General features: G+C 43.9%; 1 protein-coding gene across 1 annotated transcript in view; it reads right to left on the minus strand.

Annotated features, from left to right (window-relative positions):
- Nucleotides 1-1,048: 1,048 nt before the first annotated feature.
- Nucleotides 1,049-26,395, minus strand: part of ASRGL1 (asparaginase and isoaspartyl peptidase 1) — a 29,859-nt gene continuing 4,512 nt past the window's right edge. The window contains exons 3-7 of the mRNA XM_007995626.3: nt 17,555-17,697; nt 16,874-17,031; nt 5,281-5,399; nt 2,803-2,913; nt 1,049-2,362 (exon numbers count right to left, since the gene is read on the minus strand). Of these exons, the coding sequence (XP_007993817.3) occupies nt 2,157-2,362; nt 2,803-2,913; nt 5,281-5,399; nt 16,874-17,031; nt 17,555-17,697 (737 nt within the window). The 3' untranslated portion in view covers nt 1,049-2,156. The remainder of the gene's footprint in view (nt 2,363-2,802; nt 2,914-5,280; nt 5,400-16,873; nt 17,032-17,554; nt 17,698-26,395) is intronic.

Here is a 26,395-nt window from a genome sequence, read left to right on the forward strand (position 1 = left end):
CAGGCTGGAGTGCAGTGGTGCGATCTCCGCTCACTGCAAACTCCGCCTCCCGGGTTCACGCCATTCTCCTGCCTCAGCCTCCTGAGTAGCTGGGACTACAGGCGCCCGCCACCACGCCCGGCTAATTTTTTGTATTTTTAGTAGAGACGGGGTTTCACCACGTTAGCCAGGATGGTCTCAATCCCCTGACCTCATGATCCACCCGCCTCAGCCTCCCAAAGTGCTGGGATTACAGGTGTGAGCCACTGCGCCCGGCCCCTCCTTCCTTTTTTCTATCTACTTTGCAATTGTTGTCTTCTCCAAAGGGTCTCCCCTTTCCAAACCCCAACATGATTCTGTTTTGCCTCCTGTTATGGGCTGAATTCTGTCCCCTCCCAAATTCACATGCTGAAAGCCCGGAACCCCAGCACCGCAGCATGTGAGTGTATTTGGAGACAGAGCCTTTAAAGAGGTGATGAAGGTTAAATGAGGTCATTAGGGTGGACCTTAATCTAACATGACCGGTGTCCTCATGGGAAGAGGGGATTAGGACATGCAGAGACGGACGGCAGGGCTGTGCATGTCGAGGAAAGACCACGTGAGGACACAGCGAGAAGATGGCCAGCTGTTAGACAAGCCACAGAGAGAGACCTCGGGAGAAGCCAACGCGGCTGACACCTTGATGTTGGACTTTCAGCCTCCAGAGGTGAGAAAATATTAATACATTTCTGTTGGTTAAGCCACTTAGTCCGTGGAATCGTGTTGTGGCAATCCTCAACTAATGCACCTCTGTCTGGGATGGATGCTGGCAAACTGCAGGAAGACTGAGCCATAAACCTATCATGAACCAAGAAGTCAAACCTATCATGGTTTGACTTCTTCCTTGACCCACTCAGAAAAAGTTCGGTTCTTCTGGAAAACTCACGAGTACTCCACAAGGCGGCACATATCACCCCCCACACCATCCTCATCTCCAGGTCTCTGTGGTACACCTGTCGGAACTGAGACCAAGGGGAGAGCTCGTGTACATTCTGGTCTTTGTCAACAGTGACTCCCAACCACACCCCTATTCTTTCAAAATAGATTTTATTAGCGGCACATGGAATGTCAAGTTAAGCAAATTCTTTCCAGCGAGAAGGTGAGCCCTGACAGACTAAAACCTTGAGCATGGACGATACAGCAGAAGTAACATTTCCAGTGTAATGAGAGATAAAGGGGAATATTGTCCACCAAAGAAATGACTTTCTTCACCATGCTGACCACAATGCACAGTGCCCGATCCAGCTGGGGGGATGGGGAGGTGGGAAGAATCTCAAAGCACTGGACAGGGTGAGGACTCAGGAAGTCATAGGGCCAGCTCTACAGCAGTCAGCTCCTCTCTGTTGTTGGAGAGGCCGTGAGCCCCACTACTCACTATATGAGGACCAGAGTGTCTTTGGCAGGTGGAGGCTGGCTCGTGGGAGAACAAGTGAAGGGGCTTCTCTGTGAACCCAAGAAACTTCAAGAAATCCCACAGCATCTCCATTACGACCTCCCATCTCCAGGTTAGGGAGCTACGGGTTCCCACAGGGTCCTCTGGAAGTATCTAGAAATGTCCAGGTAAGTCGGAGAAGAGCTGAACCTTCTTAGAAAAACCCCTTTACTCTCTCGTACATGAAGAAGATTTCCCTTAAAGGATTCTGGTTCTTTCCCCTGATGCTCTTGTGCAACATTCTGAGGGTCACCTGGACTTGGGCCACCAGCGCTTCTGCTGCTGCTGTCTCACTTTCAAATGCCTCCACCTCCACTGGCCCCTCCCTTCCCACCTTTCAGCCCACAGTGTCTGCATGCTGTGGGTCTCCCACATCTGTGGTGTCAGGATCATGCTGCTGCTTTCTTTTTTTCCTTTTTTTTGATACAGGGTCTCGCTCTGTTGCCCAGGCTGGAGTGCAGTGGAGTAATCATGGCTCACCTCAGCTTTGACCTCCCAGGCTCAAGCAATCCTCCTAAAACGGGCATTTCTCTCATCGCTTCAGAACCCGCCCCTCAACCAAACATTCAGATGCTTATTAAGGCAACAAAACAAGTGACAGACGGGACAATTTTTCCAATTCTAGATCTAATTGATTAGGCTACGTCTCATGAGGAGACTGTACTTGACCTCTCAGCTAGCATCTGGAATACAATCTTCCAGGGGCTTAGGGCAGGTCCGTGATAGCAGTATCGTCAGGATCAACTCCGAAGTGCAGCTTGCCGTCCTTGGCGGCTGCCCAGGGCATGGAGGTGGAGGTCCACTTTGCCACCCAGTCTCCTGTTTTGCTAACCACGATGAGGCCACCTAAACCTTTAACCCTTGACTTCATATAACCCAATGATAGGTCCGCAGCCTCTTCTACCGTCTTTCCTGAAAACAAGCAGGGGTTGAGAAACAACACACGTTACTGAAAGGAATCTCATGGGAAAATCACTTGCCATTTGAAATGCCCAAGTGAGCTGGCAAGGATTTTTGGTAAATGAACACCTGAACGCTTAAGAGGAGGGTCCTCACCTCCTTGCCCTGAGACAGAGCCCTAGCATTAGCCCAAGTGGAGGTGTCTTCCCTCCCACACCCAGGCTCAGTGTCTCTTTACTGCCCCCTTCTCCTGAGATGGGGAAGGTAACAGTACTCAATGCTCTCCCATTCCAGACCTAAGGGAAGGCGGAAAGTCAAAACAAGGTGTTAAGGACCTGAAAGCAACATTGTAGCCAACAGGAAAGGGTTTCCTACACTTCATACGCTTACTTATCAAATACCTTCTATGCACTTATCTTCACAAATTATGTTACTTGTCCTGGTCTGTGTACCTTGTTCTATGTGGAACAGGGTGAGTCTGGCCAGGTTCACCTTCAGGATGCTTTCCCCATGCCCTGTGGTTGAGATGGCTCCGATGTCATTGTCAGCATAACCTCCAGCTCCTGCTCAAAAAGGGTGATTGTTCTGAGCAGTAACAGTCAAGAAATTCAAATCCATATTAGAAGTCGGACACTACATAAAAGTTAAATCGCGAAGGGTGCTCAAGTACAGACAAAGGCCAGGTTAGTAGCCATGATCCGCGGATGCAAAGGTGGACTAGAAAGCATCATGTAGATGCCCCAGAATTTAGGAGGATAAAGGAAGCCTCAGAGGGGCAGGCCAGACCTTTCACAGAGCAGCTATAGCAGGACAGCGTCTCCCTGGCCCCAAAGCATAGCCATTCCTTTTTGCTCAATGAAGCCACCCTCTCCCTGTCTCCTCCTCATGCCCCACCTACTATGAAGGAGGAAACAGCATGGCTGCATTACATGGATCTCTAGCAAGGCCGTCATGTTCCAGAGATTTGGGGAAAACGTGTACCCACAACCTAACAGCCATGCACACTGTCCGATGGGTGGCAGTTGTATTTGTTGAGGGTGGGCAAAACTGGACCTGAGGGAACTATTCTGGGCTATCCACTTAAGTGGGGTCTGGAATGAAAGCTACTTTGATAAGATTTCTTCCTTATTTTGGTCTTGGATTAAAGAACCTTACAGCCTTCTCTAAGTCATTCTTGTATCTGTTCACACACAGCTACCAGCCTGCGAGTCCTTTAGCCTTGGAAGGGTTTGCCTTTACCCTCCCGCAGTTGATACAGAAGCATAGATGATTGACATGTGCCTTGCTTACTTGACCCTCCCGCAGTTGATACAGAAGCACAGATGATTGACATGTGCCTTGCTTACTTTACCCTCCAGCAGCTGATACAGAAGCATAGATGATTGACATGTGCCTTGCTTACTGATGCTGGACATGGGCGAGGACTCAGAAGTTGAGATGTTGCACTGGACTGTCATAAGGCCCCACAGGTTCTCAAAGGCAGAGAATCCCTGGCTCTGGCTGGGGAGGGAGCTGACACTGGACAGCAAATGAACTGCTGCAGTGGGAGGAGGCGCCTTTACTTTTTCTTATAAGCTTCTGCTGGAGAATTAACTGACCAGGTCCCATGGTGTCAATGTGCCCTAATATTTGGAAGCAGCCAAGTCTTTGCTTACTTTCCAGTTACTCTAGGACCACAGAAGGCCAGGTGTCTCCAAGGGCGATCCTGGCACAGGTTTTGGGTATGTGAAGGTGTCCTCCCTGCCACATGCACTTCTCAGGACAAGTGCACTGCCTGAGGTGACCATTGATGTGCCTAGCACTGTCCTTGCTGACTGTCCAGGCGGGGGCCTGGACAGCGGCAGGGCTCCTTGGAGAGGCTCCTCAGAAGGCCAGGCAGAGAATACCTGGTGCTCACAGCTGGACAAAGACTTCTGAGAATTTAGCTTATGCCATTTCTTGTCAAGATTTACCACTGTAACTCAATTTAAAATTAATTTCTAGGATCTAACCTGGAGTGGCCCCGTGGCCTGGTCTGAACCCAGCTGAAGCAAGCTGCACTACTGACCAGGCATAGTTTGGTGGGATTTTTGCCAAGGAGAAAGAAAGGTAGACTACTTCACATCTCTTAGGTGATATACCAAGGAGTAGAGGAGTTACCAAGCCCCTACTCTTTAAGGAAACTTCCAGTGTCTCTGAGTTCATGACGGAAAAAGGGTGTCAAGAATTGTCAAGAGTGTAGATTATTATTAAAGACTAGAGCAACATATTAAAAAGGGAAGGTAAGGCTAATTTTCCTCTGAAAGAATAAGCTGCTCTTTGGGGCAGATGGAACAACTTAGCTGCTTCTCAAAACTTCAGTCACCTGCAGGGGTTCATGAGGATTCCTGCATGAAAAGTGTGAAAGTCTGCACGGAGTGAAACATACAGCCCCCCGGCCCCGCCTCTCACCCGCTCCCGGGAACGAGATGACGCGCTTCCCCGTTAATGTAAACGACATCTCAATCTGTGATGTGTCTGTAGAAGTATGTCACTTTCAGGCTGCTCAAATCTAATAACTGCAGTCTCAGACTTCTCAGATTGCCCATGTCTTGGGAGTAAGCCTTACTCAAGTAAGTCTGCAGATCCTGAAACTGCAGCTAAAGAGAAGACAGAATCACTACAGGGTAGACTGGGGGCAACGTTAGCATCCTGTCTCCACTTCTCTCCCCAGGTTGTTCCAAAAAGGCATGCAATCTAGGAAAAACGGTGGCGCCAGATACAAACACCCTCTCAAGGCAGCACCCCGGATAACCCCTTCCAACCCCACCGTCACTCCCAGACATCCTGGAGCCGCACCAAGAGCAGAAAGGCAACGCATCAAGAAAGGGAGAGGGGCAGGGAATAGAGAATGAGGAGAGCCTGAGGGTGGGAGAAAAGGAGAAGGGGCAGGAGCCATCCCTCGGTCCTACCTACACACGGTGTGTCCCCAACTCGGCCGACCATTTTATTAACGATACCCCCCGTGGAGGTCGCGTAGGCTACGTTCCCTTTGGAGTCCAAGGCGACAGCACCCACGGTTCCCAAGTTTCTGCCGAAAATAAACAGGAAAAAAGCGACAGGTTGAAAATGAGAATGAACCCCATAACCCACAGCGTAGCTTAAAACCACTTAAAGTCTCATGTTAGATGTTAACGGCAGATGGGGCACCCAGTCCGACATTCTAGACAGAACCCGCTTGCGTCTCATTCTACGTGTAAGTTACAGGAGGATCGCTGGGCACTCCTCTACCACTCAGCTTTAAGAGTACATCCAATCCCAACACCACCGTTTTCTAGCTGTGACCTTAAGTTTTAATTTGTGTCTCACTGTCCCCATCATAAAATGGGGATAAAAGTAAGAGTGCATCTCAAACTTCAGTGCGTATAAGAATCCCTTGGATCCTTGGGCCCACAGAGATTCTGAAGCTGCCACCAAGAGGAGAAAGGAAAGGAAAAAGTGAGTTGGTAGATACCGGGTGGACCCAAAATCCTGCAGGTTTTTTCTTTTTTGTGAGATGAAGTCTCACTCTGTCGTGCAGGCTGTAGTACAGTGGCACAATCTTGGCTCACTGCAACCTCTGCCTCCTGGGTTCAAGTGATTTTCCTGCCTCAGCCTCCCAAGTAGCTGCGACTACAGGCATGCACCACCACACCTGGCTAATTTTTATATTTTTAGTAGAGATGGGGTTTTCACCATGTTGGCCAGGTTGGTCTCGAACCTCTGACCTCAGGTGATCCATCTGCCTTGGACTCCCAAAGTGCTGGGATTACAGGCGTGGGCCACCTCGTCCGGCCGATCCTGCGTTTCTGACAACCTCCAGGATGTCGCGGATGCTGCCTGCCTATGCACCCTGTGCACGGGGTTGTTGTAAAGATGAAATCAGTTAATTTTCCCCTAACATTTTATTATGAATTCTCGAATTCAGTCATGTGCCACCTATGATGTTTTGACCGACAGACTGCATGTCCCATGAGATTATAATACTCTGTTTTTACTGTACCTTTTCTATGTTGAGATACACAAATACCATTGTGAGACAACTGCCTGCCGTATTCAGGACAGTCACACGCTGCACAGGTGTGTAGCCTGGGAGCCACAGGCTGGAGCACACAGCCCAGATGTGTACTAGTCTCCACCATCTGGGTTTGTGTGAGTGCACCCTATGGTGTTTGCACAGCCATGAAATTGCCCAGCTATGCACTCCTCAGGATGCATTTCTCGTCCTGTCATGCGACGCGTGACTGTAACGAAGTTGAAGAAATTGTACACGAACACCCCGTACCCACTAGCAAGATTCTATAATGAACTGTATTTGAGGCACTGTTTTAAGTGCTGGGACACCGTGGTAAGCTAAACAAAGTCCTTCTCCCATGGAGCCTGCGTTTGGGGTAGACGGTGGTAGTAACAGGGCAGTAATATGTCAGGTGACAAAAACAAAACAACAAAACAAAAAACCCAAACAAAAAACAAAGCAGCACCAGCGAAGAGTGATGGTGGGGAGGTGCTGTTTTATACAGGGTGTCTCTACAGGACAGGGGGGCAATCATGCCATGCCAGCTACTGGGGACGAGTGTTCCTGACGCACAAACATGCTTGTCACGTGCGTGGAATTTGAAGGAGGCAAGCATGGTTGGAGAGAATAAAATGAGGGAGAGCGTGGTAGGAGAATGATCGGAGGGACAGCCAAGGCCAGATCACAACATCTCTGACAAGTGGGGTGACCACACACTAGTTACCCAGGCCAGTTCAAATTTATGCCTGCTGTCATGGCTGTATTATTAATAGCACCACTTTTACTCTCAAAATTAAGTTCCGGTTTAAACATTAAAGAATATAATCATCCTACCTTTAGGCCATTGCAAAGGCTTTTATTCTGAGCTAAATGGGAGGACACTGGGCAGTTTGAGTTAAGAAGTGACACAATCTCAGTTCAATCTTAAAAATAATCATTCTTGGCCAGGTGCGGGGGCTCATGCCTGTAATCCCAGCACTTTGGGAGGCCGAGGTAGGCAGATCATCTGAGGTCAGGAGTTTGAGACCAGCCTGGCCAACATGGTGAAACTCCATCTCTACTATAAAAAAAAAAAAAAAAATGGCTGAGTATGGTGGCGCGTGCCTCTAATCCCAGCTATTCGGGAGGCTAAGGCAGGAGAATCACTTGAACCCAGGAGGTGGAGGTTGCAGTGAGCTGAGATTGTGCCATAGAATTCCAGCCTGGGTGACAGAGTGAGACTCCATCTCAGAAGAAAAAAAAAAAAATCATTCTTTCCACTCCACCCGCCCTCCAGAAGAATGGCTAAAATGAAGAGGCACATCAAACCTGGCAAGGATGTGCAGGAACCGGAACTCTCATTCAATACTGCTGTTAGTGTCGACTGTACCAACATCTTTGGAAAATCATTTCACAATGCCTACTGGAACTGATCATATGCACATCCCATGACTCAGCAAATTATACACTTGTGTATCTGTCCATCAGAAATGTGGACAGGTGTTCACCAAAAAAGCTTACACAAGGTGTTCACAGCAGCAGTAGATGTAATAAAGTAGTCCCCCTCTTATTTGCAGGGGATACGTTCCAAGACCCTCAGTGGATGCCCGAAAGCTCAGCTAGCACTGACCTCTACAAACACTATGTTTTCCCCTATACTGTATGTACACACCTATGATAAAGTTTAATTGATAAATTAGGCACAGTAAGAGATTAACAATAATACAATTATAATGATACACTGTAGTAAAAGTTATGTGAATGTGGTCTCTTTCTCAAAACATCACACCACGGTTGGGTGTGGGTAACTGAAAGCACGGAAAGTGAAACCGCAGGTAAGGGGGAGATACTGTAATCCTTTTTTTTTTTTTTTGAGACGGAGTCTTGCTCTGTCGCCCAGGCTGGAGTGCAGTGGCGCCATCTCCGCTCACTGCAAGCTCCGCCTCCCGGGTTCACACCATTCTCCTGCCTCAGCCTCCCGAGTAGCTAGGACTACAGGCGTCCACCACCATGCCCGGCTAATTTTTTGTATTTTCGGTAGAGAGGGGGTTTCACTGTGTTAGCCAGGATGGTCTCGATCTCCTGACCTCGTGATCTGCCCACCTCGGCCTCCCAAACTGCTGGGATTAAAAGTGTGAGCCACCGCGCCCAGCCAATAATACTGTAATCCTAAACTGGTTAGTCTCAAACTCCTGATCTCAAGTAATCCACTTGCCCCCCAAAATTAAAATATTTTATTATTTATTTATTTTTATTTACTTTTGAGACGGAGTCTCACTCTGTTGCCCAGGCTGCAGTGCAGTGGCACAATCTCGGCTCACTGCAACCTCTGCCTCCCGGGTTCAAGCTATTCTCCTGCCTCAGCCTCCCAAGTAGGTGGGATTACAGATGTGTGCCACATGCCCAGCTAATTTTTATATTTTTAGTAGATATGGGGTTTCACCATAGGCTGGTCTCGAACTCCTGACCTCAGGTGATCTGCCTGCCTTGGCCTCCCAAAGTGCTGAGATTACAGGAGTGAGCCACCACCACTCCCCGCCTCAATCTTTCTTTTTTTTTTTTTTTAAGATTCCATATGTAAGTGAGATCATGTAGTATATTTCTGTGCTGGCTTATTTCACTTAGTATCATGTTGTAAATGGCAGGATCTCCTCTTCTTACTGTGGAATTATATTCCACTGTATATATACATTATACTTTATCCATTCTTCATTGATGGACAATGTAGTTGTTTCAATATCCTGGCTATTTTGAATAATGCTGCAATGAACATGGAAGTGCAGATATATTTACTAGATGGTGATGTCATTTCCTCTGGGTATATGCCTGGAAGTGGGACTGCTGGGTTATAAGGTAGTTCTATTTTTAATTTCTTTAGGAACCTCCATACTATTTTATCTGGAAAAATATTGAAAAGCTGTGGTTTTCACATGACCGAAAGTTGACAAACCACCAATGATGACTTAACTTAGTTATTATTGTGCATACCAGGGTCATTTGTTAATTGGCTGGTGATGGCAGATGAATGGCGCGCGCGCACACACACACACACACATATTTAATAAATTATGTATTTATTCCATAAAAATATTTTTTTCTTGGCTTCATTCCAGGGAGTACTAATGATGTTTTTTTTTGTTTTTGAGATGGAGTCTTGCCCTGTCACCCAGGCTGGAGTACAGTAGTGTGATTTCGGCTCACTGCAACCTCTGCCTCCTGGGTTCTAGCAATTCTCCTGCCTCAGCCTCCCGAGAAGCTGGGACTACAGGTGCATGCCGCCAGGCCTGGCTAATTTTTTGTATTTTTTAGTAGAGATGGGGTTTCACCGTGTTGCTCAGGCTGGTTGTGAACTCCCGAGCTCAGGTGATCCACCCACCTCGGCCTCCCAAAGTGCTGGGATTACAGGCGTGAGCCACCAAGCCTGGCCTGATGATATTCTTATACTTAACATGAATTCTACTGACAAAATGGCAAAAAAAAGAAAACCTTTCTTGAGTCAACATAGTTTTTAGCAAGTTTTTAATTAATTTTAATTTGGAGAAGCTTCCTTCTGCTGAAGCAGCAGCAACTGGAATTACCAACAAAATTCTCAAAGCAGTACTTAGATTTAGAAATGAATCCTGATTTTCACATTATCACACTCAAATACTGTATGGATTTATATATAAATTGTGACTGCAGAGAGTATTAAAATTTTTAACTTGATCATATAAATCACAATCACTTACAGTTGTTTTTATAATCTTTTAAACAGTATCTAGGTCTATGCAGATAAATTCTTTTAAGTTTTGATGCTGGTATATTCATATTGAAGAAAATCAAAAACAGGAGAATGTTATTCAATTTTGTTCAAATCTCTCTTCAGATACTATGCTCCGATTTATAATGAATTGGAAAAAAGTCTCTATAAAAACTGGTTTAGGGATTATCTATGAATTTTCTTCAAGCTAGATAAATACTTTTGTTCTCTTGTTTCAATTTCCTTGGATTTTGTTGTATATCTCACATGCAGTTTCGGTTTTGTTTCTATAAACTTAAAAAAAATTTAAATCCTTTAAAGGTGAAGTAGCTATATATATATATATATATATATATATGTCTGTGTGTGTGTGTGTGTGTGTGTGTGTGTGTGTGTATGTCAGATAAGGAAGGAGGTACTCCCAGAAAAAATATATACATATATATATAGGTTATGGTTTTGTTAAACTTATTAATAGAAATCAGATTTATACTAAATACTACAAGTTCAAAATTAATTTTGCTTTTTGCTAAAGTCCACGATTTGCTCTTTGAAGACTTTTTATGGTTTTGCTGAATTCTTCTTATCTAAATTCAATTTAATTATTTCAACAGCATTTCGTTGGTATTCTCATGGTGCGCCTGAGACTTGTTATAGGGTGAAATGTAAGTTTAATCAGGATATTCCATCTTTGGGCACATCTAGGAAACACTGCATGTATTCCCTCTGTTGTTCCCAAGCATCACCACTAGTGGCACAGTGGAGGTCATGCATCCTAGAAACAAACTTCAAACGATGGGCTGTATGTGTCACATAGTTTGCTTCTGGATTCTTAGCCAAGCTTCTTGCTTATACATCTCTCATTTACCAACCACATTTGCTCCATTGTCACAGGCTTGCCTTCAACAATCCTTGAAATTAATGTCTAAATGGAAAGTTTTCTTTCAATTATTCACGTAATTCAAAAACCACACTTTAAGGAGGAGATATAAAGCCAATGAAACATGGAATGATTTAGACTTTTCTTCAAGCAGTAATGGTACACTCATGGTACTATGAGTACCATGGTACACTCTAGTTGAACTGAGTAACTATTTTATTAAAAAATTTTGGGCCAGGCATGGTGGCTCACACCTGTAATCCCGCACTTTAGGGGGCCGAGGCGGGTGGATCACGAAGTCAGGAGTTGGAGACCAGCCTGGTCAATATGGTGAAACCCCGTCTCTACTAAAAATACAAAAATTAGCCGGGCGTGGTGGCATGTGTCTGTAATCCTAGCTACTCGGGAGGCTGAGGCAGAAGAATCTCTTGAACTCGGGAGGTAGAGGTTGCAGTGAGCCGGGATCACATCACTGCACTCCAGCCTGGGTGACAGAGCAAGATTCTCTCTCAAAAAAAAATTTGGCCAGGTTTGGTGGCTCACCAAAGCACTTTGGAAGGCCAAGCAGGAAGGAGGATCCCCTGAGCTCAGGAGCTTAAGACGAATGTGGGCAACATGGCACCACCCCGTCTCTACTAAAAATAAAATTAGCCAGGCATGGTGCATGCCTGCAGTCCCACCTACTTGGGAGGCTGAGATGGGAGGATCACTTGAGCCTGAGAGATTGAGGCTGCAGTGAGCTATGACTGTAACACTGTACTTGAGCCTGGGTGGCAAAGTAAGACCTTGTCTCAAAAAAACAAACAAAAAAATCCCACAAAACCAAAAAATTTATTGACAAAAAAATTTTTATATATGACTTCACATCTCACTTTATTCCCTATTAAACATATCTGTTGGAATTCTCCATCCTAGGTAATGATCATTACTTTCATTATTTTTGTCTTAATTACATGTTTGGCATTTTACCAAATTTTGAAATCTCTTTTACTAAACCTAGAAAATTTCCATTGTTTTTTGCACACACTGTACTAATGGTGTCATGAAAAGAATTATTAGGCTTGGCTAAATATTAGACACATTGTATTATTCTTTCGAGAATATTACATCAGTATTTTACATTGTGTTCTGTTTCCGGTAAAATCAATTGTCTGTTTATTTGGCCTCTTTCCCTCAATTCCTGTAACTGGATATGTGTTTTTTTGTGTGTGATTCTTTGAGATTAGCAATTAAATCTTCCTTTAGTAAAGAAGACGAAGTTGCAAAGGATTTCATCTGACTTGTTCAAACTGGGATTTGGTGAGAATAATTTTCTTACTAATTTTCATTGTTTTGATTAACAAGTAAATCTTCATTTAGCAAAACCTTTATAAGGTCTGGTTAGTGAATTTTATGTGGGTCACCCTGGAAGAAGACTGCTTACTTTTATTGCTTCCAGTGTTGGAAAATGCAAGCAGCCTGCTTCTTTGAAGATTTTTACTTCCTTTTTCATTTTTCTTTTGTGAGCTCCACTTTAGCATTCTTATTCTACCAAAATCTTGACTTATACTCATTTTCAATAATCTAAGGGATTAAAAGTAAAATGTAATTATATCCAAAGTATAAAAAATGAGAATGTATTTTCATCAAAAAATAAAGAGCTAATCTAAAAAAAAAAAAAAAAAACAGTTGGCCGGGCGCGGTGGCTCATACCTGTAATCCTAGCACTATAGGAGGCCGAGGTGGGCGGATCACGAGATCAGGAGATCGAGACCATCCTAGTTAACACAGTGAAATCCCGTCTCTACTAAAAATACAAAAAATTAGCCAGGCGTGGTGGTGGGAGGTCGAGACCAGCTTGGCCAACATGGTGAAACCCTGTGTCTACTAAAAATACAAAAATTACCCAGGTGTGGTGGCACACACTTGTAATCCCAGCTACTCAGGAGGCTGAGGCAGAATTGCTAGAACCTGGGAGGCAGAGGTTGCAGTGAGCCGAGATCGTGCCACTGCACTCCAGCCTGGGCAACGGAGTGTGACACTGTCTCAAAAAAAAAAAAAAAAAGAAAAAAGAAAAAAGAAAAAAAACAGTAATTTGCAGACATAATTTCCAAAAAGTTATAAAATTATAAAATATACAAAGTTTTTATTAACATTAAAACATGAATTATAATTAGTAAATACAATACATAAAAGCTAAAAATTTTAACACTATATTTTTTAAATTAACTACATCTTTTAAATATTTTCATCAAAATAAAACCATTCATAATTCTAATAGTTAACGTCCATGTAGTTGCTAACATGGAGAATTAGCAACTACAGGTGCTTTTTGTTTTTCTCTGTTATCAGTTTTTCTCACACAGGTTCTGTCTAGACCTGTGCTGTGCACTTACAGAAGCTACATCTACATGTGGCTACTGAGTGGCTGCTAGCTAAATGTGGCTGTTCTCAGTGAGATGTACTGTAAGTGTAAAACACATCAAACTTTGAAGATTTAGTATAAAAAAAAAGCAAGACATTTCATAATTTCTTATATTCATTACATGTTGAAATGATATTTTGGATACACTTGGTTAAATAAAATATATTATTAATTTCTCTTTTTTTCTTTTTGAGACAAAGTTTCGCTCTTGTTGCCCAGGCTGAAGTGCAATGGCATGATCTCGGCTCACTGCAACCTCTGCCTCCTGGGTTCAAGCGATTCTCCTGCCTCAGTCTTCTGAGTAGCTGGGATTACAGGTGCCCGCCACCACACAGCTAATTTTTGTATTTTAAGTAGAGACAGGGTTCACCCTGTTGGTCAGGCTGGTCTTGAACTCCTGACCTTAGATGTGATCCACCCTCCTTGGCCTCCCAAAGTGCTGGGATTACAAGCGTGAGTCACTGTGGATGTGGCCACTAGAAAATGTTAAATTACATTTGTGGCTCTCACAGTATTTCTATTGGACGGTGCTGTTCTAGACCTACCCATACACAAACTGAAAAGTAACAGTCCCCATGTGCAACTTCTGCAGACACTATACGAACTCATGAAAATCTTCAGAGTCCAGAGTGCTAACCATTACACCACAGAACCCTCCCTGCGAAAATCTTCAGAACCACACATTCCAACACGTAGAGAGGCAAGAAAATGGATACCTGGCACTACAGGGAAATAATACTTTGTGAGGCAAGAAACTATTTCACCAGTGAATTAATTAGTCTTTTTCTCTTACCTAAGTCCTTCTGCTGTTTGAATTTTCCCCACACTCCAAAGCAGTGTCCATTTCTGAGGTCAACAGTGGCACTACCCCCAAACTTTGAACTCAGGTGCCTTTTGCTTCCAAGACACAGAGCAACGGATGTGGAGATTTCCTCGGTGGCTGAATGGTGTTAGTCACAAGAGCAATGATTAGGGTTATGGGTCAAGCTGTGTCAACGTTGAGTGACAAAGGGGTCCTATGTGTTCTGGAATAAGTCAATTGTTTTGTGTGTTTATGATATGAAGGTCCTTAAAGTGCAGGGCCCACGGCAGGAGCCCCTCTTGCTTACGTGGAAAAGCAGCAGGGGCTGCTGGAGAGGTGTTACTGAATTTCTGGAAAGCAATGTGGTGACATCTTTCAAAACGAACGTAAATCATGAATAAGGCAACCCCACTCCTATGACTCTAGCCCACAGACACAAAAGCACACTCAGTCAGGTCGTCAACAGCTGCCAATGTAAGGTCGATCTTTTTTTTTTTTTTCTGAGACAGAGTCTCGCCTTGTCACCCCGGCTGGAGTGCAATGGCGGGATCTCAGCTCACTGCAACCTCCGCCTCCCGGGTTCAAGCGATTCTCCTGCCTCAGCCTCCCGAGTAGCTGGGATTACAGGCATGTGCCACCAAGGCTGGCTACTTTTTTGTATCTTTAGTACAGATGGGGTTTCACCATGTTGCCTAGGCTGGTCTTGAAGTCCTGAGCTCAGGCAATCTGCCTCGGCCTCCCAAAGTGCTGGGATTACAGGTGTGAGCCACCGCGCCCGGCCAAGGCCAATCTTTTAAAACAGAGTCTGAACCTGAGGAACACATCAGAATGACCTGGGAACGCTTTTTATAACATACCTGTCTGGCCTCTCCACCTCAGATCTATTTAAACCTGATTCTTCTGGCGGGGTGGCCTAAACATGTATATTTTGAAAAAGCTCCTAGGTGATACAAGGTATACCTCTGGTTAAATATTATTACTCTAAAAAGTACGCAGAGTCAATAGATTAAATTCCATTATAAACTCCCAGGCCATATTCACATTTTACTTTCAAATTTTGCTTTAAATAAGTGGCCTTTTATTTGGGATTTAAAAATCTGTAACAGAAAACTGTAATTCAGAACATGACTAATTTGAATTTCTAACAGTTGTGCTGATTTCTCTAAACTATGAAAGAGTACTTACGTTTATAAGGTACACTAGATCACAGATAACCTGTTTAGTCTAAGATAAACTGATCAAGAAGAATCCAGATAACTGATACATTAATACATGAAATTCTTCTACTAAATCATGTCAGAGGCTGGGCGTGGTGGCTTATGCCTGTAATTCCAACACTTTAGGAGGCCAAGGCAGGCGGATCACCTGAGGTCAGGAGTTTGAGACCAGCTTGGCCAACATGGTAAAACCCCATCTCTACCAAAAATACAAAAAAAAAAAAAAAAAAAAAAAAAAAATTAGCCGGGTGCGGTGATGTGCACCTGTAGTCCCAGCTACTCAGGAGGCTGAGGTAGGAGAATCGCTTGAGCCTGGGAGGCAGAGGTTGCAGTGAGCCAAGATCAGGTCACTGTACTCCAGTCTGGGCAACAGAGGGAGACTCAGTCTCAAACAAACAAAAAACATAACATAACAAATGAATTGTAGATAACCAGGTATTTGTCAAACTTTCATATTTTAATAACTCCCAAATAATGTGAGCCACAGGTAAGACTGACTGTTGTGGGAAGTCAGGGACCCCGAACGGCGGGATCAGCTGAAGCCATGGCAGAAGAACATCAATTGTGAAGATTTCATGGACATTTATCACTTCCTCAGTCAGTACTCTTATAATTTCCTATGCCTGTCTTTAATCTCTTAATCCCGTCATCTTCGTAAGCTGAGGATGTATGTTGCCTTAGGACCCTGTGACGATTGCGTTAACTGCACAAATTGTTTGTAGAGCATGTGTGTTTGAACAATATGAAATCTGGGCACCTTAAGAACAGGATAATAGCGATTTTCAGGGAACAAGGGAGATAACCTTAAAGTCTGGCTGCCTGTGGGCCGGGCAGGACAGAGCCACGTTTCTCTTATTACTGAAAACGGGTAAGATAAATATCGCTGAATTCTTTCCCCAGTAAGGAATATTAATAATTAACAGCCCTGGGAAAAGAATCCATTCTGTGGGGGGGGGGCTCTAAAATGGCCACTTTGGGGGTGTCTGCCTTATGCAGTTGCAGATAAGAGATGAAACATGCCCTGGCCTCCTGCAGCACCCCCAGGCTTGCTAGGATTAGGAAATTCCAGCTGGCGAATTCTAGTCAGACCAGTTCTCTGCTCTTGAACCCTGTTAAGATGTTTATCAATGACAATGCGTGCACAGCAGGACACGGAAGTTCATCAGTAATTCTAGTTTTGCCCTGACCTTGTGATCTTGCCCTGACCTTCTGCCTTGTGATCTTTTGTTGCCCTTGAAGCATGTGATCTCTGTGACCCACACCCTATTTGTACACTCCCTCCCCTTTGAAAATTGCTAATAAAAACTTGCTGGTTTTATGGCTCAGGGGGCATCACGGAACCTGCTGACATGTGATGTCTCCCCCAGACACCCAGCTTTAAAATTTCTCTCTTTTGTACTCTTTCCCTTTATTTCTCAGACCGGCCGACACTTAGGCAAATAGAAAAGACTACATTGAATTATTGGGGGTGGGTTTCCCTGATAACTTACTTTTCACAATCTGTTTTCTGAGCACCTTTTTCGTGCTTCTCTTTTTCCAGGCGCTTTTTGTTTTTCTCTGTTACCAGTTTTTCTCCAGGAATCTCTGGAACCCCCATAGCTGCTGCAAACTGTGCTGCACCTTGGTCAGTGAGAAAGCAATGAGGTGTCTGAGGCCAGAAAGAAAAGAGAAAATGATTGTGTTTTTGAAAATTTTAAATCTTTTTAACTGTTCCAACTGTGTTGAAATAATTACTTCTCTCTGGGTGCAAAGGATCCAAAATACAAATTCCAGTGGTTTGCTTTTCTGTATGCTGAAAAAAGCCTGACTGAGTTTTTGCATTAAAAAAGAAAAGACCCCAATTGATTGGAACATTACTAGAGATGCGATTTACATATTACGTTAAATTTAGAGAACTCAATCCATCTTTAACACATGCTATTAAATAGCTGGTCTGGTCAGTTTTGTATGTGGTATGAAGACAATACAGGAAGATAAAGTAATCACTCACTGGTCAAGTGATTCTTAGTCAACAATCTTGGCTGATGTGAGAAACTCAAATACACTGCTTCTGTTTTGTATATATATTTTAGGAAAACAGTGATCTCAAGTATTTCCACACAGTTGGAGCCCTTATCACTGAAGTATAGTGATAACAATTCATAAGAAAAGGCTGCTTTAGTCACATATACCTTTTCCATGACAAGCCGAGCAAGTTTAATGGGATTTGCTATACACCGGACTGCGGACACTGCTCCTACTGACAGGTCTTTTCCATCCATGATACTAGCATCCATTTCAACCTCACCATCTGTGTTCAAGACAGACCCACAACCTAAAACCAAAAAGAAGTTGAAAAGCAAGAATTAAGAATTTAGAAATGGCTCCAGATTTTCCTCTACTTTGCCCCCTTTAATCCATCCTCTATTCCATTGCCAGAGGAACATTTTTTTTTTTAAGAGAGCAATCTTGGCTGGGCACCGTGGCTCATGCCTGTAATCTCAGCACTTTGGGAGGCCGAGGTGGGCAGATCACGAGGTCAGGAGATTGAGACCATCCTGGCTAACACGTGAAACCCCGTCTCTACTGAAAATCCAAAAGATTAGCTGGGCATGGTGGCCCGCACCTGTAGTCACAGCTATTCGGGAGGCTGAGGCAGGAGAATGGCTTGAACTTGGGAGGTGGAGGTTGCAGTGAGCCGAGATCACAGCACTGCACTCCAATAGAGCAATAGAGCAAGACTTTGTCTCAAAAAAAAAAAAAAAAAAAAAAAAAAGAGAGAAATCTTGACTTGGAGGCTGGATGTGGTGACTCATGCCTGTAATCCTAGCACTCTGGGAGAAGGAGGTAGGCGGATTACTTGAGGTCAGGAGTTTGAAACCAGCTTGGCCAACATGGTGAAACCCTGTCTCTACCAAAAATATAAAAACTATCCAGGCATGGTGGTGCGTGCCTGTAATCCTAGCTACTTGGGAGGCTGAGGCAGGAGAATGACTTGAACTCAGGAGGCGGAGGTTGCCATGAGCCAAGGGTGACGAGTGAGACTCCGTTTCAAAAAAAAAAAGAGAAATCTGACTTGGCACTCCATGACCTACAAAATAAAAAGTACAAAGCCCTTCCTAACCTGGCCTTTGACCTGCTTTTCCAGCTTCATTTTCTCTCCTTAGCTATATTTTACTGAAATATTAGCTTTCCCTGAATACAGTAGTCCCTTTATTTATAGCCTTGCTTCTGGGGTTTTAGCTATCCTCGGTCAACCATGGCCCCAAATTATTAAATGGAAAATTCCAGAAATAAACACTTCTCACACCATCCTACCCTATCCTTCAGAGGGATGTGATTCCTCCCCTTGTCCAGCATATCCACACTGTATAAGTTAGCTGCCTGTTAGTCACTTAGTAGTTGTCTTGAATATCAAGCAGATCAACTGCAGTAGCACCTGTAAGTGCTTGTGTTCAAGAAACCCTTATTTTACTTAATAATGATCTCAAAGCACAAGAGTAGTGATGCTGGTATACTGTTACAATTGTTCTATGTTATTATCAGTTGTTATTAATCTCTTACTGTGGCTAACTAATGTATATATGAAAAGAAAAAAACCAAACCAGTTGCTAAAAGGTTGAGTATTACTGGTGGTTTCAGGCACCCACTGGGGGTCTGAAACACATCCCCCAGAGATAAGGGAGGGCTACCACATGCCAGGAGCCTGTGTGTCTCTGTGCCTTTGCACATGCTGTTGTTTTTACCACTAGCACCCTTTCTCCATACTTCTCTGCCCAGATAATGCCTACCAATCCAGCTATGCTTCTCAATCTCTTTGTGCTTGTTTCCTCATGAGTAAAATGAGGAAGAACATCAACTCGTTTAATCCTTACAACCATCAATGAGGTAGGTATTGCATATTAAACACTTGGAATAATGTCTAGCATGTGGAGGTAAACAGTAAGTGTTTGCTGCCCTGATTACATGCCAATTTAACAGGTGGGGAAACCAAAAAGGCAACTTTCCAATATCAAATGTCTTCTGGGTAAAGAGCAAGGAATCAAATCCAGGTGTGTGGCTTAGACATCTACTTTCTGCTGCCAAAGAAGCTCACACCTTTTCCATCTGGCAGTGACAAGGCAGCATCCCCTTACACTGATCCGCACAGGTTAGAGAAGACCTGATAAAAGATTTAAATAAATAAGATCCAAAGTCTTAAAAAACATAATATGCAATATGTCTAGAATCCAAGAGAAAATCACTCATCATACGAAGAACCAAGAACAGCTCAACCTAAGGAAAAACAATTAACAGATGACATTACTAAGATGACACAGATGTTAGAATTACCTGACAGGAATTTTAAAGCAGCCATTGGCCAGGCATGGTGGCTCATACCTGTGCTTTGTAATCCCAGCACTTTGGGAGGCTGAGGCAAAAGCATCTCTTGAGGCCAGGAATTCAAGACCAACTTGGCCAACATAGCAAGACCCCATCTTTAAAAAAAAAAAAATTAGCTGGGCATAGTAGCACATACTCAAAGCCCTAGCTACTTGGGAGGTTGAGGCAAGAGAATCACTTGACCCAGGGGTTCGAGGTTGCAGTAAGCTGTGATTACACCACCATACTCCAGCCTGGGTGACAGACTGAGACCTTGTCCCTTAAAAAAAAAAAAAAAAAAAGCAGCATCATAAAAATGCTTCAATGAACTTGAAATAACTAAAAAAAATTATTAAGTTTCAGCAAAGAAATATAAGATGTAATGAAAAACCAAATGGAAGTTAGAGCTGAAAAAATTTAATACTGGACTTAGAAATCACTCAGTCTGAACAGCAGAACAGGGCCTGGAAAACACCAAAATCAACAAAGCCCAGCAGACCAGTGGGACCATAACAAAAGAACTAACATTCAAGTCATTAGACTCCCAGAGGGGAGGAGAAATGGGTGGGAATGAGAAGTATTCAAAAAAATAATGGCTGAAAATTCCTTGTATTTGGCAAAAAGCATAAATCTACCAATTTAAGGTGAGCAAGCCCTAAATAGGACTAAACACAAACACATTCACACTAAGACACATCATAATCAAACCACCAGTGAACTAAAGACTAAAAAATATTCAAAGTAGCAAGAGAGAAATGACACCTTACCTATAGGGGAGAAACCAATTTTAATGACAAAACAATTTGTTACCAGAAACCATGGCGGCCAGAAGGAAGAACAGCATTTTCAAGTGCTGAAGAAAAGAACTATCAATCCAGAATTCTATATCCAGCAACAATATTCTTCAGGAACGAAGGAGAAATCAAGACACTCTCAGATTGTATTAGGAAGGTGCCAAAGAGGGGTAGGTTTCATTCTGAGGCTGCTGCTGCTTTTATTTTATTTTATTTTATTTTTGAGACAGAGTCTCACTCTGTTACCCAGGCTGGAGTGCAGTGGCGCAATCTCAGCTCACTGCAAGCTCTGCCTCCCGGGTTCATGCCATTCTACTGCCTCAGCCTCCCCAGTAGCTCGGACTACAGGTGCCCACCACCACGCCCGGCTAATTTTTTGTATTTTTTAGTAGAGATGGGGTTTCACCATGTTAGCCAGGATGGTCTTGATCTCCTGACCTCGTGATCTGCCCGCCTCAGCCTCCCAAAGTGCTGGGATGACAGGCATGAGCCACAGTGCCCGGCCTTTTTTTTTTTTTTTAGACACAGTTTCACTCTGTTGCCCAGGCTGGAATACAGTGGTGTGATCTTGGCTCACTGCAACATCTGCCTCCTGGGTCAAAGTGATTCTTGTGCCTCAGCCTCCTGAGTAGCTGGGATTACAGATGTGCCACCACACCCGGCTAATTTTTGTATTTTTAGTAGAGACAGGGTTTCGCCATGTTGGTCAGGCTGGTCTTGAACTCCTGACCTCAAGTGATCCACCTGCCTCAGCCTCCCAAAGTGCTGGGATTACAGGCATGAGCCACCGTGCCCAGCCTTGAGGCTTCTTGTCTTGGTTTGTAGGTGGTGACTATCTCACTGCGTGCACACTGCTCCATGACCTCTTCTTGTGCCCATGAGGGCGGGCAAGCTCTCTGGTGTCTCCTCCTATAAGGACACTAATCCTATTGGTTCAGGACTCCATCCTTATGACCTCACTTAATTTTAATTACTTCCTCGGAGGCCATCTCCAAACACAGCCAGGTTAGGGCTTCAACACTTGAATTTTCAGGTGGACACAAACATTCAGTCCATAACACAGATAAGGGCAAATGGAAAGAATTTGTTGCCAGCAGGCCTAACCTAAAAGAATGGCTAGGGGGCCGGGCACGGTGGCTCAAGCCTGTAATCCCAGCACTTTGGGAGGCTGAGGCAGGTGGATCACTTGAGGTCAGGAGTTCAAGACCAGCCTGGCCAACATGGTGAAACTCTGTCTCTACTAAAAATACAAAAATTAGTTGGGCATGGCAGTGCATGCCTGTAATCCCAGTTGCTCAGGAGGCTGAGACAGGAGAATTGCTTGAACCTGGGAGGCGGAGGTTGCAGTGAGCCGAGATCATGCCATTGCACTCCAGCCTGGGCAACAGAGCGAGACTCCATCTCAAAAAAATAAAAAGTTCATCAAGCTGGGGGAGGAGGGGAACCTGATTCTAATGAGGTGTAGACATAGACTGCCAACCATTCCCTCAGATACCACCACTACTGCAGACTGGCCTTTTGCAATATCTTTTTAGGTTTTTATGCATGTCTGACATGCATGGCTCCACCTGGACCTGCCAACCCCCTCCCCTGTGGCCTCACCCAGAAACAATTCAGTGCACAAGAGGAGAGTTTTAATCCCCTTTCATTTCTCTTTTTTTTCTTTGAGAAGGAGTCTTGCTCTGTTGCCCAGGCTGGAGTGCAGTGGCGCGATCTCGGCTCACTGCAACCTTCATCTCCCGGGTTCAAGTGATTCTCCTGCCTCAGCCTCCTGAGTAGCTGGGATTACAGGTGTGAGCCACCACGCCCGGCTAATTTTTGTATTTATAGTAGAGATGGGGTTTCGCATGTTGGCCAGGCTGGCCTCGACCTCATGATCTCAGGTGATCCACCCGCCTCAGCCTCCCAAAGTCCTGGGATTAGTCATGAGCCACCACACCTGGCCTGCAAAGGCAGGCTTCTATAGATTTTTTTTTTCCCAGATATTTTCAACCTGAGATTAGGTAAAACCACAGATGTGGAAGGCCTGGACACAAAGTTTGGTCTTCCTGTTTCCTGACACACAGCTCCTAAAACACTTGGAAGCTCCAAAGTGGTAAAGAATCTTTTTGTATGCCAATGAGATGACCGATGGTTAGGGGCTGGGTAGCCTCAAAATGGGGAGCTGGTTGCCAGGGAACCAACCGTGTGATTAGAGGGCCAGAACTTTCAGTCTCACCTCTCTACCTCTGGGGACGGGGAGAGAGGCTGAAGGTTGATAACTAATGGTCAACGATTTAATCAACTGTGCCTATGCCATGAAATGTCAACTAAAAGTACAAAAAAATTAGCCAGGCATGGTGGTGGGTGCCTGTAATCCCAGCTACTCAGGAGGCTGAGGCAGGAGAACTGCTTGAACTCAGGAGGTGGAGGTTGCAGTGAGCCGAGGTCATGCCACTGCACTCCAGGAAAAAACAAAAACAAAAACAAAAAACAACCCTGAGTTCCTTAAAAAACTAAAAATAGAGCTACCATATGATGCAGCAATCCCACTGCTGGCTATACACCCAAGAGAAAGGAAATCAGTATATGGAGGAGTTATTTGCACTCCTTGCTTGCTGCAGCATTGTTCACAGTAGCCAAGATTTGGCAGCTAACTAGGTGTCCATCAACAGATGAAAAAAGAAATGATACATATACACAATGGAGTACTACTCAGCCATAAAAAAGAATGAGATTCTGTCATTTGCAACCACATGGATGGAACTGGAAGTCATTATGGTAAGTGAAATAAGTCAGGCACAAAAAGACAACCTTCACATGTTCTCACTTATTTGTGGGGGCTAAAAATCAAAGCAATGGAACTCATGAAGATAGAGAGTAAAAAGATGGTTAGCACTGGGAGACAGTGGGGTTGGGGCAGAAGGGGGGATTGGCAATGGGTACAAAAAATAGAATAAGAGTTAGTATTTGATAGCACAACAGTGACTATAGTTGATAATTTAATTACGCATTTTAAAATAACTAAAATAATAGAATTGTTTATAACACAAAGGATAAATGCTTGAAGGGATGAATATCCCATTTACCCTGATTATTACGCATTGCATGTCTGTATCACAGTATCTTATGTAGTCCTACAAATAAATACGCCTACTATGTAGCCACAAAAAAACCCAACAAAAATAAAAAATGGAACCTTGATATATACCTTGCATCTTATACAAAAATTTATTCAAAGTGAATAAATTTTTATTTATTTCTAGAAGACAACATAAACTTCTAGAAGACAACATAAGAAAAATGTTTGCAATGCTGGGTTAGGCAAATATTAAGATATAACACAAAAAGCATGACTGATTTAAAAAAACTGATAAACTGGACTTCTGCAAAATTGAGAACTGCTTTTTGCAATAAAATATTGAGAAAGAAAAGACAAACCACAGCCTGGAAGAAAACATCTGCAGACCACATTGGTGCATCTGATAAAAGGTATATCTAGAATATATAAACTCTTAAAACTCAACAGTAAGCAACAACACCAACCAAAAAATCAGCAAGACTTTGATACTTCACTGAAGAAATATGAACAACAAGCCAAGCGTAGTGGCTCATGCCTGTAATCCCAGCACTTTAGGAGGCCGAAGTGTGTGGATCACAAGGTCAGGAGTTCAAGATCAGCTTGGCCAACATGATGAAACTCCATCTCTACTAAAAATACAAAAATTAGCCGGGTGTGGGGTCACACGCCCTGTAATTCTAGCTACTCGGGAGGCGGAGGTTGTGGTGAGCTGAGATCACGCCACTGCTCTCCAGCCTGGGCAACAAGAACGAGACTCCATCTCAAAAAGAAAAAAAAAAAAAAAACGAATAACAAAAAAGCACATGAAAAGATGTTAAATATCTCTTCCCATTTAGGGAAATGCAAATCAATACCGTAATAAGATTCCACTAAATGCCTACTAGAGTGGCCAAAATAAAACATGCTGACACTAGTTAGTGCTGGTGGAGATGTGGATTAAGTGGAACTTTCTTTTTTTTTTTGAAGCTGGAGTCTTACTCTGTTGCCCAGACTGGAGTGCAGTGGCGCGACCTGGGCTCACTCCAAACCTCCGCCTCCCAGGTTCAAGTGATTCTCCTGCCTCAGCCTCCTGAGTGGCTGGGACTACAGGCATGTGCCACCATAACTGGCTAATTTTTGTATTTTTAGTAGAGACAGGGTTTCACTATGTTGGCCAGGCTGGTCTCAAACCCCTGACCTCGTGATCCACCCATGTTGGCCTCTCAAAGTGCTGTGATTACAGGCATGAGCCACCGCGCCCGGCCTGTAAGAGGAACTTTCATACATTGCTAGTGGGAATGTACAAGTTTGGCAGTTTTTTTTTTTTTTTGAGATAGGGTCTCACTCTGTCAACCAGGCTGGAGTGTAGTGGCGCGATCTCAGATCACTGCAACCTCCACCTCCCAGGTTCAAGCGATTCTCCTGCCTCAGCTCCCTGAGCAGCTGGGACCACAGGCGCCCACCACTGCACTTGGCTAATTTTTGTATTTTTAGCAGAGACAGGGTTTCGCCATGTTGGCCAGGCTGGTCTTGAATTTCTGATGTCAGGTGATCCGCCTGCCTCGGCCTCTAAAAGTGCTGGGATTATAGGATTGAGCCACCACGCCTGGCTGGCAGTTTCTACTGAAGTTAAATTCTTGCCATAAGCCAGCAGTCCCACTCCCAGGTATTCACCTAAGGGAGATAAAAACTTATGTTCACATAAACACCTGTATGCACATGTGTACAGTGATTTTATTTATAATGGCCCCAAATGGAACATGTCCTTTAGCTGTTACACGGTTAAACCAACTGTGGCATATTCATACAGTGGAATACTACTCAATACAAAGGGAAAAACTACTGATACCCGTGTCTACACGGGTAACACTCTAATGCATTATGTTAACCGAAGAATCCAGACTAAGGCTACACATTGCATGATTCCATTTATGACTTTTTTTTTTTTTTTTTTTTTTTGAGACAGAAATCTCCCTTTGCTGCTCAGGCAGGAGTGCAGTGGTGTAATCTTGAGTCACTGCAACCTTCCCCTTCTGGGTTCAAGTGATTCTCGTGCCTCAGCCTCCTGAGTAGCTGGGATTGCAGGTGTGCCACACCATGGCTGGCTAATTTTTGTATATTTAGTAGAGACAGCGTTTTGCCATATTGGACAGGCTGTTCTTGAACTCCTAGCCTCAAATGATCCACCTGCCTCGGCCTCCGAAAGTGCTGCCATTTATGTGTAAAAAGTAAAGTGGAGGTTCCTCTTCAAAGACTTTCCTTCCTGTCTAATTAGGAATAAACAGCAACTTTTCTTAGAAGCAAAATGTATTCAAAGACCTGTGCTAACATTCTTAAGCATCTGCTAGCCGAAATAAACAAATCACTGTACTTTACGTTCTTAGCTCCCACAATGTAGCCTAAATATTTGCCCTGGCAGGCTTATATTGGTCCAAGCAAGCATCAGGTCATAGCCTGTTCCTCTTCCTTATTTAAAGGTGTTTTTACCTTTCTCAGCATTCCACAGGTTACTTCCTCCTTCCTTTGTTCTCCTCTACCTTTGCCTCTTTTAAGAAATTCTAAGTTGCTAGCCAATCGAAACAAATACAAAATGTAAGGTCCCATTCTAGCCAGTAGAAACTGGACACAGCAGTAGGGTAAATGCGTCAGGTTATAAATAACCCTGTCTCCTGTGTTCAGTATACTCTCGTGACGAAAACGGTGACAAGTGTACCCTTTCTACAAAAAATAAAAATGGCCTTACTAAATAAATTTATGTTCGAGTACTATTTCTTTACGGCACCAAAAAACAAACATTTCAAACATATGACATCCTGGAAATGACAAAACGACAGGGA

The sequence above is a fragment of the Chlorocebus sabaeus genome, chromosome 1 (assembly GCF_047675955.1).
Source record: "Chlorocebus sabaeus isolate Y175 chromosome 1, mChlSab1.0.hap1, whole genome shotgun sequence".
Lineage (NCBI taxonomy): Eukaryota > Metazoa > Chordata > Mammalia > Primates > Cercopithecidae > Chlorocebus > Chlorocebus sabaeus.